Source organism: Muscardinus avellanarius (genome assembly GCF_963383645.1).
Source record: "Muscardinus avellanarius genome assembly, chromosome: 18".
Classification (NCBI taxonomy): Eukaryota; Metazoa; Chordata; class Mammalia; order Rodentia; family Gliridae; genus Muscardinus; species Muscardinus avellanarius.
The window spans coordinates 52,783,966-52,796,094 of NC_137804.1; the positions used below are offsets into that span (position 1 = coordinate 52,783,966).

General features: G+C 53.5%; 1 protein-coding gene across 1 annotated transcript; it reads left to right on the plus strand.

Annotated features, from left to right (window-relative positions):
• Positions 1–1,874: 1,874 nt before the first annotated feature.
• CIB3 (calcium and integrin binding family member 3) lies at positions 1,875–8,902 on the plus strand (the record flags this gene model as incomplete). Its single annotated transcript, XM_080715594.1, has 6 exons — positions 1,875–1,925; positions 2,125–2,159; positions 3,438–3,549; positions 5,738–5,885; positions 6,689–6,884; positions 8,881–8,902. 6 exons carry the CDS (start codon positions 1,875–1,877, stop codon positions 8,900–8,902), a joined length of 564 nt encoding a protein of 187 aa, XP_080571720.1.
• Between the last annotated feature and the right edge of the window lie 3,227 nt (positions 8,903–12,129).

Consider the following 12,129-nt stretch of genomic DNA (forward strand, 5'->3'; position numbering starts at 1 on the left):
GAACCTATGATACTATGTATTAGCCTCCCAAGTACTGGGATTACAAGCTTGCGCCACCACACCAGGCTTATCTCAGCCTATTATTATTATTATTTTATTTTATTTTTACTTTTTTGGTGGTACTGGGGTTCCTGGAAGCCCTTTTACCTCCGGGCTACACTCCCAGACCTATTTTTATAATTTTATTTGGAAACAGGGTCTCTTAAGCCAGCGCGGCTGGCTTCGGACCTGTGCGATCCTCCTGTTTCCGCCTCCCAAGCGCGGGGATTACAAGCGTGCGCCACCACGCCCGGCTTATTATTATTATTTTATTTGAAAACATGTTCCCAGTGTTGCTGGCACTTAGGTTGGAGAGTCTCACTATGTTGCTGAGGCTGTCCTTGAACCTGTGAATCTCCTGTCTCAGCCTCCAAAATACTGAGATTATAGGCGTGTACACAATAGCACCTGGTTTACATTGTGTGTACTTAAGGGTGCAGGGTATACATTAGAATATCAAAGACCCTGAGAATCCCTGCAATAAAAAAAAAAAAATAAGTCTGGCCAGGCATGGTGGTTCAGGATTCCAGTACTTGGGAGGCTGAGGGAGGAGGATTGCAGGTTTGCAGCCAGCCTCAGCTACTTAGTGAGACTCTCTGCAACTTAGTGAGACCCTCTTTCTTTTCTTTTCTCTTTCTTTCTTTCTTTCTTTCTTTCTTTCTTTCTCTCTTTCTTTCTTTCTTTCATTTTGTGGGTCTGGGGATGGAACCCAGGGGCATTCAACCTCCGAGCTACACCCCCTGCCCTATATTTTTATTCTTTATTTTGAAACAGGGTCTCACTAAATTGCGGAGGGCCTCACTAAGTAGGTCAACTGCAATCCTCCTGTCTCAGCCTCCCAAATGCTGGGATTACAAGCGTGCACCGCCACGCCCGGCTGAGACCCTGTTTCAAACTAAAGAATAAAAGCCAAGCATGTTGGCGCACGCTCATAATCCCAGCATTCGGGAGGCTGAGACAGGAGGATCACAGGTTCTGGCTAGCCTAGGCTATCTAGTGAGACCGCTTCAAAATAAAGAATAAAAAATAAGGGTGTGTGTGTAGCTCAGAGGTCAAATGTCCCTGGGTTCCTTCCCCAGTACTGCAAAAAACAAAATCAAGAGCTGGGCGTGGTGGCTCACGCTTGTAATCCCAGCATTTGGGAGGCTGAGACAGGAGGATTGTGGTTTGCGGACAGCCTCAGCTACTTAGTGAGGCCCTGTGCAACTCACTGAGACCCTGTTTCAAAATAAAGAATAAAAAAAAAATAGTGTTGGGTGTGTAGCTAGGAGGTAGAATGTTCCTGGGTTCCCTCCTCAGTAATGCAAAAACAAAACAAAACAAAAACCCTCAGTCTGGTGTTATTTTACCCACTCTTTCATGACATATAATAATATTAAAAACTCCAGGACATACCTCAGAACCCCCAGAGCGGGTGGTCATCAGGCTTCCAGCCAGTGGTCGTTCACCTCTCTAGGTCCTCAGAATGAGCCAGTAAGGTAGGTCCTGATGTAATTTCCATCTCACAAACAAGGCCTGGAGAGGTCTCCCCCTTACCTAGGGCCACTCAGCCAGAGGACAGGAAGCCGGGCTTTCAGGCAGATGCGCCCACGGCCTTCCTGCCACCCTGCTGTCTCTGGAAGGTGCCCAGATCCAGTGTTACCTTAAGGTGACAGCGGGGCTGCCCACCCACCGCTCCATGACCTCTCTCGGCCCTCCCCCGGCCCAGACCGCGCGAGTAACCTGAGTCTCACCGGGCTTGGGGTGCCGGGGGTGACACCCAGGGTAGCCATTCGCCCAGACGCGGTGCGCGGCTCCTGGCCAGTGTGTGCCAGAGCCCGGGCGGGGTCCCCAGCATGGGCAGCAAGCAGACAGTGTTCACCCACCAGCAGCTGGAAGAGTATCAGGTAGGGTGGTGCGCGGCCCTCGGGGGCCCCGGGCTTCGGTTCCTGGTGAGCCGAGCAGGGCCAGCGCCCCTTCCTCTGAGCAACTGGCCTGGGCTCCCGGAGACACCCCGTTGCAGCATCAGGCCCTCTGTGTGGATTGGGGCGGCTGGAGGGGGCGGAGGAAGGAGGGCTGGGGTGCAGACCAGGTTTCTCTCCCCAGGACTGCACTTTCTTTACGAGGAAGGCGATCCTGAGGTCAGTCGGGTCTGGAAAGGAGGCGAGACCTGAGATCGGCTTTCTAGAGAATACCTGTGACCCCCCTCCCAATATGTCGGTGATGCTAAACGCTCCAGTGGGGGCCAGTTCAGTCATGGTCAGTGGATGGGAGCAGAAAGGGGAAGCTGCGAAGTCCTGTTCTATCCGATGGTCACAGTCTCTTCGCTAACGAGCTCTCAGGTTTTCTCCAAGGGTATTTGGGAGCCATGGAAGGTGCATGAGCAGGGGAGAGGCAGGTCAGTCAGCAGGTTGGAAGATCTCCCCGAGGCCAGGTTTGGAGTGTGGGTGCAGCTGTGGGCAGGGCTCCTGCGGGTCCCTGGCATGAGCCCAGCGAGATGGGCAGAGCTAAGCATCCTTGTCATCGCTCGGCTGGTGGGGCCATTGTCCAAAGGCCGACCCGTGAGCCCGGAGCTGTGAAACCCAAGCTGGCCGGGCCCCCCACGGCGGAGCGAGCAGGGCCGCGGCCCCAATCGTGTGGGCGCAGAACATCCATTATTGATGGGCACACTTTTGACCAGGGAGCCCATTGTCTGCCTGAGGTCAGCCTGCATGTTACCTTGGTCATTGCGATCGGGTTACTCCTGGGGAAACTGAGGCTCGGACAGGGCGGGGCTGGCCCCAGGCAAATACACAGAATCCTGACTTTTTTTTTTTTTTTTGCAGTACTGGGTATTGAACCCAGGAACATTCTACTTCTGAACTCCACCCCCAGCCCTGTTTTATTTTTTTTATTTATTTTTTTGCGGGTCTGGGGATGAGCTACTTAGCCTCACTAAATAGCTGAGGCTGTCCGCGAACCGCGATCCTCCTGTCTCAGCCTCCCAAATGCTGGGATTACAAGCGTGCGCCACCACGCCCGGCTCCAATTCTATTTTTCATTTGGAAAGAGGGTCTCACTAGGTTGCTGAGAGCCTCACTATGTAGCTGAGGCTGGCTTTGAACCTGTGATCCTCCTGTCATAGCCTCCCAAGTACCGTTGTGACAAGCGTACGCCCTCCCTCCCGGCTTTCAACTCTTTTTCATACATCTACACTGAGCACCAGTGCCCACCTCCAGGATGTAGCCCCTGCTCTTTAGCTGGCTTTCCACACTGCAGTCTTTCCTTAGCCTTGGGGTCCTCTCTCTGCCTTGGCTCTGTGTCCAGCAGAGGTGACCTGTATGGCTCTAGCGGCCCTGCGTGCGAGCGAGGATGGCTGGTCCCTGCCTCCCTCCTGGCTCCTAGCCTCTCCTGCCTTCTCCCCCCAAACCCTACACTAGGCTCTTCTATCGCTACCAGGACCTGGCGCCCCAACTCGTGCCCCTTGACTACACCAGGAGCCCAGATGTGAAGGTGCCCTACGAGCTCATCGGCAGCATGCCGGAGCTGAAGGTATGCCGGGGCCCCGGGCAGGAGGGGATGGGGAAGAGATGGCCCTTGTTGCATTCCTGTGAGGGAGGCCACAACCACCACCTCCCCATTTTGCAGAGGAAAAAAACTCAGGCTCTGAGAGGCTAAAACATGTGTTCATGTCACAGAACTACAACCTAACAGAGGCAGGATTACAGAGCAGTTGAGAGCCAGGTGTGGTAGCCTATACCTATAATCCCAGGACATGGGAGGCTGAGACAGGAGCATCACAGGTTCAAGGCTAACCTCAGCTAGTTAATGAGGCCCTCCATAACTTAGTGAGACCCTGTTTCAAAATAAAGAATGAGGCCGGGCGTGGTGGCGCATGCTTGTAATCCCCACACTTGGGAAGCGGAGACAGGAGGATCGCGCAGGTTCGAAGCCAGCCGCGCTGGCTTAAGAGACCCTGTTTCCAAATTAAAAATATAAAAATAGGTCTGGGAGTGTAGCCCAGAGGTAGAAGGCTTCCATCCCCAGTACCACCAAAAAACAAACAAACAAACAAACAAAAATAGGGCTGGGAGCCAGGCTTGAGACAGACTTGTAGTCTCAGCATTTGGGAGGTTGAGACAGGAGGATCGTGGTTGTCAGAGAGCGTCAGCTACTTAATGAGGCCCTTTGTAACTCAGTGAGACCCTGTTCCAAAATAAAGAATAAAAAAAACAGGGGTGGGGGTGTAGCTCAGAGGTCAAAGGTCCCTGGGTTCCCACCTCAATACCACAAAAAAAAAATAATAATAATAATAAAAATAGGGCTGGGGATGTAGCTCAGAGGTAGAATGCCCCTGGTTTCAATTCCCAGTACTGAAAAAAAAAAAAAAATTCAGCACAGGTGGAAGTTTTTTGTGTTTGTTTGTTTTATGTGTGTGTGTGTGTGCCTGGGAACTAAACCCAGGGACATTCTACCTCTATTTAAAACAGAGTCTCACTAGATTGATGGGAGTCTTATTACTTGCTGAGGCTGTCCTCCAACCTGCGATCCTCCTGACTTAGCCTCCCAAGTACTGGGATTAGAGCATGCACCACCAAACCTGGCTTCTTTTCTTTTCTTTTCTTTTCTTTTCTTTTCTTTTCTTTCTTTCTTTTCTTTCTTTCTTTCTTTCTTTCTTTCTTTCTTTCCTTTCCTTTCCTTTCCTTTCCTTTCCTTTTCTTTATTTGGAAACAGAATCTCGCTGAGTTGCAAAGGGTTTCACTACGTAGCTGAAGCTGTTCTCGTACTAAGATCCTCCTGTCTCAGCCTCCCAAGCGCGGGGATTACAAGCGTGCGCCACCACGCCCAGCTTCTATCCTCCTGTCTCAACTCGAAGTACTGGGATTGCAGATACGTGCCACCACGCCGGGCTTTTCCTAAATAGTGTCTACCTATGGTTGGTTGAATTTCTGGATTTGGAACCTACAGATCTGAAGGGAGGACTCTTATCGCAAGCAACAGAAAACTCATTCAAGAGAAACAAATTGAGAGCTGGGTGCGGTGGAACACACCTGTCATCCCACTACTTGGGAGGCTGAGACAGGAGGCCAGCCTCAGCTTAGCAAGACCCTGTTTCAAATTTTAAAAAGGGGTGGGGGGGGCTGGGTGTACAATGGGAGGTACAATGCCGCTGGAGGATATGAATGAGAGAGAATGAGAATAAATATAAATAGGGGCACCTGAAAAAAAAAAATGTAGGAGCAGATCAGTACAGGTACAGCTAGAAGCAGGGCCGCTGACGACGCGCCGGCCCCTCTCAGCTGCTACAGGGGCGGCGCTTCCGTCTCAAGCAGCTTCTCCCCTCAAGATGGTGAAGAGAACCTTCCGCCAGCCCAGCCTTAGCTCCCGTCTACTCTGCTACCCGCAGAAAGCAAGTCTCCTGTCCCCGTCTCTCAGAAAAGCCCCAGGGCAGCCTCGGATTGGCCAGCTGGAATCACATGCTCAACCCAGAGCCAATCACAGTTGCCAGATGAATGGCGATCTCTGATTGGCTGCCGCTGAATCACGTGGTTTCTCCTTCCGGGTAAAGGCAGGTGGATGCTGGCGGACCACAGAGGCAGTGAAGTGGGGATGCTGATTGTCCTCTCCAGGGTCCCCGTGAGGGGCAGAGGATTACCGGGGGTCCCGAGGAAAGTGGGGGCGCGTGGACCTCAGAGACCCTGCTCAGAGGATGGTCCCCCTGGTTTCTTCCTGTCCTCAGGACAACCCTTTCCGCCAGCGGATCGCCCAGGTCTTCTCCGATGATGGGGATGGTCACATGACCCTGGACAACTTCTTGGACATGTTTTCTGTGATGAGCGAAATGGCTCCGCGGGACCTCAAGGCCTACTACGCTTTTAAAATTTATGGTGCGTGCGGAGTGCGGGGCTGCACATCTGTGATAGCTGGTACCTGGGAGGCAGAGACAGGAAGATAGCAGGTTCGAGGCCAGCCTCAGCTAATTAGGCCCTGTGCAACTTAGTGAGACCCTGTTACCAAACAAAATAATAAGATATGGCTAGGGGTGCAGCTAAGAGGTAGGATGCCCTGGGTTCCATCCCCAGTACCGCACATATACAAAAAAGAAAAGAAAGAAAGAAAAAGAAAAGGAAAGAAAGGAAAAGAAGCAAAGAAAGAAAAAATTGTACAGCTTAAAGGAGCAATACCCCTGGGTTCTAATTCAAGCACAAAATAAATAAATAATAGTCATCAGAGTGCCTGGCACACAGTAGGCACTCAATAAATACTTGTTAAATGAGTGACTACATGACCAAGTTATCAGCCTGGCACACAGTCCCCACTCAATAAATATTTGTTGAAGCCGGGCGTGGTGGCCCGCTCTTGTAATCCCAGCATTCGAGAGGCTGAGACAGGAGAATGGCGGTTCTTGGACAGCCTCGGCTACTTACTGAGGCTCTTTGCAACTCAGTGAGATCCTGTTTCCAAATAAAAAATAAAAAATAGGGCAGAGAATGCAGCTCAGAGGTCGAATGCCCCTGGGTTCCATCTCCAGACCCGCAAAAAGATAAATAAATAAAAATAAAATAATAAAAATAGGGCTGGAGATGTAGCTCGGAAGTAGAACGCCCCTGGGTTCCGTCCCCAGTACCACTAAAAAATAAAAAAAAGCTGTGCCTAGAGGCCGCCGCCGGCGCCCGCCTGTCCCCCGCAGACTTCAACAACGACGACTACATCTGCGCCTGGGACCTGGAGCAGACGGTGACGCGGCTGACGCGGGGCGAGCTGAGCGCCGAGGAGGTGAGCCTGGTGTGCCAGAAGGTGCTGGACGAGGCCGATGGCGACCGCGACGGCCGGCTGTCCCTGGAGGACTTCCAGACCATGATCCTGCGCGCGCCCGACTTCCTCAGGTGCCCGCACCCCAAGACTGCCCAGACAGCCGCTGGCTGGGGGGGGGGGCACTCTGGCGTGCATTTGTGACCCTGGGAAACCCTCCCTGGCTCAGTGCCTGCATCTATAATACATATATATAATATATATGAACATATATATATGAATATATATACGAACATATATATATGAATATATACATATATACACATACACGTGTACAAATATACACATATACATATATACATATATATGGGATGGGGGGATTAGGAATGGAACAACCCAGGGGCATTCTATCTCAGAGGTACACCCTCAGCCCAATTCATTCATCCTTCCTTTCTTCTTTTTTTCTTTTTCTTTTCTTTTCTTTTCTTTTTTTTTTTTTTTTTTTTTTTTTTTTTTTGCGGGTACTGGGATTCCTGGAAACCCTTCTACCTCCGGGCTACACTCCCAGACCTATTTTATATTTTTATTTGGAAACAGGGTCTCTTAAGCCAGTGAGGCTGGCTTCGAACCTGCGCGATCCTCCTGTCTCCGCCTCCCAAGCGCGGGGATGACAAGCGTGCGCCACCACGCCACCACGCCCGGCTCCAATTCCAGATTTTATTTCTTGGAGACAGAGCCTAGGTACTAGGCTCAGAGCCTAAGTAGCCGAGGCTGGCTTTGATCCTAGGATCCTCCCGTCTCAGCCTCCCAAGTCCTAGGATTACAGGCGTGCACCAGCTCACCCGGAGCCAAACTTAACTCTTAAAGAGTGGAGCAAGTCCATGCAACGTGGGATCCTGATGGGTCCCGGCACAGCCAAAGGCCTTCAAAACTGGCTCTTTACCCTCAGAGTTTGCCAGCCCTGGAGTTAATCAGTGGGAAGGATTTACGGTAGTGCAAGCATACAGTAGGCATCCCATAAGTGTGTGCTCCCTTGCTGTTGTTGCTAATATCGGTGACGTCCTTTGGTGCACATAACGATCTTTTCTACCTTGAATAAGAAAGATGGATCTCCTGGCAAAAAGAAACACTAATCTAGCCAAGGTGGCACATGCCCATAATCCTCATACTTGGGGGGGCTGAGACAGGAGGATCGCAGGTTCAAGGCCAGCCTCAGCAATTTAGCAAGACCTCCTCCCAACCCCGCTAGCATCTTAGTGAAACCTTGTTTCAGGGGCATGCTGGTACACACTAGTAATCCCAGGATTTGGGAGACTGCGATGGGGTGGGGGTGGGTCACAGGTTCAAGGACTGTCTCAGCAAATAGACTCTCAACCTAGTGAGAGACTGTTTCAAATTTTAAAAAACTAGCCGGGCGTGGTGGCGCGCTTGTAATCCCAGCATTTGGGAGGCGTAGACAGGAGGATCTGGGTTTGCGGACAGCCTCAGCTACTTAGTGAGGCCCTTTGTAACTCAGTGAGATCCTGTTTCCAAATAACGAATCAAAAATAGGGCTGGGGGTGTAGCTGGAAAGTAAAATGCCCCCGGGTTCCATCCCCAGTATTGCAACAAACAAACAAACAATTTGCCAGGCGTGGTGGCGCACGCTTGTAATCCCAGCATTCGGGAGGCTGAGACTGGAAGATCACGGTTCGCAGACAGCCTCAGCTACTTAGTGAGGCTCTCCTCAACTTAGTAAGACCCTGTTTCAAAATTAAGAATAAAAAAAAAAAATAGGGCTGAGAGTGTAGCTTAGAGATAGAAATGTCCCTGGGCTAAATCCTCAGGACTGCAAAAATAAATACATCAATAAATAAAAAGTGAAATAGGGCTGGGAGTGTAGCTTGGAGGTAGACTGCCCCTGGGCTCAATCCCCAAAATAAATAAATGAATAAGTAATAAAAAATAAAGAAGGGCAAGGGACATAGCCCAGTCCCCAGTACTGCAATTCCTGCGTAGAGCTGGGATACAGACAGATACAGAGCCCTGGGGGGCGGGAGGCTGGTGGGGGCCCCTCCCACGCGGTCCTGGGGGTCGTGGGGGTGTTGCCCTGGCCCGCCGGCCCTGACCCGCTTCCTTATCCTCACACAGCACCTTCCACATCCGCATCTGAGAGCACCTGGCAGCGGCAGAGGGCGGTGTGAGCCCTGGTCTGTCTCCCCGAGGATTCCAGCCCACTTGGGCTCTGGGAATAAACACTGGTCACTCCCCTGCTGATTCTGCTTGCTGGAGGACAGTTTTCCACCTCCAACCTGGCGCATGGGAGGGCGGAGGACCGGGGCCGGGAGCCTGCTGTCTGCCCTTTGCTGCGTGACCTTGGGTGCCAGAGTCCAGCCCTAGCAGGAGTTGGGGGTCACGTGTTGGTGAGAGAAGAGTCGAGGTCACTTAGCGGGAAGACTCTGACACACGAGACCAGATGCAAGCTTCTCTAACTTTATTCCGGACTTGCTACAAGCTTTATACTTTCTTTCTTGGCAGGATAGACAAAAACAGTCATGCAAGCAGAAAACTTCAAGGATAGAAAAAGTCTTTAACAGACTTCAGGGCAGGGTGCCAGACATTTAATGAATCATAGAAAGTATGCTTTGCCTCATATCACACGGCCAGCTTGAACTTAATGTTATATGTTGGCCCAAACTAAGGTCAGCTTGAACTTAATCTTTGGCCCAGACTTTGTCCTTGGGGAAAAAAAAGATCTTTGCTGACTCAGTCTCTCACATGTCGCTGCCCATCTATTTTAGTTATAATGCTTATACATAAAATTCCAATTATACATATTAATCTAAATAATCTTTTTTTCTTTTTTTATATTTATTATTGATGCATTGTAATCATACATCACATTGGAATACAAGACTTGAGAGGATATACAAGCACACATCATCCAATTAGCCCTCCTCCAGTCCGCATCCCACTCCCTCCCCCTCCCTCGATCCCATGCTTGTTTGGTGATTAACTTTGATACATGTGTTTATGTACTTCCTGCTTTTTAAAAAGGCTCCATCCTCCCCCATTCCATCCCCTCTGATTGGTCACCTTAATTGCTTCTCTATAGGGCCCTTTCTACAACTCAACCTCCTCCTGTTACTCCTTTCCTCCTAGTTCTTGCTAATTAGGGGAAGCATCTGGTTTTTACTTTCTGTGATATTTCTCTGTGCATGCCGCATTGCAAGTTCCGATTCCACTCTTGACGGCCCCAGTAGTGGCCTGGCCACCCAGAGGACACTAATCCTGACCTCGATGGCTCCAGCACCGGCCTTGCCTCATGGGAGGCCCTGATCCTGGCCTCGCTGGCCCCGGCACTGACCTAAACCTTGGCTGGCTCTGATCCCGGCCTCAGAGGCCCCAGCACCGGCCTTGCCTCACGGCAGGCCCCAATCCTGGCCTATCTGACCCTGGCACCAGCCTAACCCCTCGGCAGGCTCCTATCCTGGCCTCAGAGGCCCCAGCAGAGGCCTTGCCTCATGGCAGGCTCTGATTCCAGCCTTGCTGGACCCGGCACGGGCCTAACCCCTCAAAAGGCTCCGATCCCGGCCTCCGAGGCCCCAGCAGAGGCCTTGCCTCACGGCAGGCTCCGATCCCTGCCTTGCTGGCCCCAGCACCGACCTAACCCCTTGGCAGGCTCCAATCCTGGCCTCGGGGGCCCCAACACCAGCCTTGCCTCATGGCAGGCTTCGATCCCGACTTGGCTGACCCTGGCACCGGCCTACCCCTCGACAGGCTCTGATCCTGGCCTCAGAGGCCCCAGTACCGGCCTTGCCTCATGGCAGGCTCCAATCCTGGCCTCACTGGACCCGGAACCAGGTTAACCACTCGGCAGGCTCCGATCCCGGCCTCGGAGGCCCCAGCACAGGTCTTGCCTCACGTCACACTCCCATCCCGGCCTTGCTGGCCCGGGCACCGGCCTAAACCCTCAGCAGGCCCAGATCCTGGCCTCGGAGGCCCCAGCACTGGCCATGCCTCATAGCTGGCTCCAGTCCCAGCCTCACTGATCCAGGCACCCAACTAACACCTCGCAGGCTCCAATCCCGGCCTCGGAGGCCCCAGCACTGGCCTTGCGTCACGAAAGGCTCAGATCCAGGTCTCCCTGACCCTGGCACCAGCCTAACCCCTCCGAAAGCTCCTATCCTGTACTCGGAGGCCCCAGCACCAGCCTTGCCTCATGGCAAGCTCCGATCATGACCTCGGAGGCCCCAGCACTGGCCTTGCCTCATGGCAGGCTCCAATCCCGGCCTCGCTGTCCCCGGCACAAGCCTAACCCCTTAACAGGCTCCGATCCAAGCCTCGGAGGCCCCAGCACCGGCCTTGCTTCACGGCTGGCTCCAGTCCCGGCCTCGCTGGCCCTGGCACCAGCCTAACCACTCGGTAGGCTCTGATCCCGGCCTTAGAGCCCCCAGCACCAGCCTTGCCTCACAGCAGGCTTCAATCCCAGCTTCGCTGACCCTGGCACCACCCTAACCCCTTGGCAGGCTCCTCTCCTGGCCTCGGAGGCCCCAGCAATGGCCTTGCCTCACAGCAGGCCCCTATCACCACCACAGAGGCCCCAGCCCCAGCCTTGCCTCATGGCAGGCTCCAATCCCAGCCTCGCTGGCCCTGGCACCGGCCTAAACCCTCGGCAGGCTCCGATCCTGGCGTCGCTGGCCCTGGCACTGACCTAACCCCATGGCAGGCTCAGATCCCGGCTTTGGGGGCCCCTGCACCGGCCTAGCCTCACGGCAGGCTCCGATCCTGGCCTGGCTGGCCCCGGCACCGGCCTAACCCGACAGGCTCCGATCCCGACCTCACTGACCCTGCACCGGCCTAACCCCTCGGCGGGCTTCGATCCCTGCCACAGAGGCCCCAGCACCGGCCTTGCCTCATGGCTGGCTCCAGTCCTGGCCTCCCTGGCCTCGGCACCGGCCTAACCCCTTGGCAGGCTCCATTCCTGGCCTCAGAGGCCCCAGCAAAGGCCTTGCCTCATGGCAGGCTCCGATCCCAGCCTCACTGACCCCAGCATGGGCCTAACCCCTCAACAGGCTCTGATTCCGGCCTCAGCAGCCCCAGCAGAAGCCTTGCCTCATGGCAGGCTCCGATCCCAGCCTCACTGGCCCCAGCACCGACCTAACCCCATGGCAGGCTCGGATCCTGGCCTCGGAGGCCCCAGCACTTGCCATGCCTCATGGCTGGCTCCAGTCCTGGCCTCGCTGATCCCAGCACTGGTCTATCCCCTCACAGGCTCCAATGCCGGCCTCGAAGGCCCCAGCACTGGCCTAACCCCTCGGCAGGCTTCGATTCCTGCCTCAGAGGCCCCAGCACAGGCCTTGCCTCATGGCAGGCTCCGATCCTGGCCTTGCAGGCCCC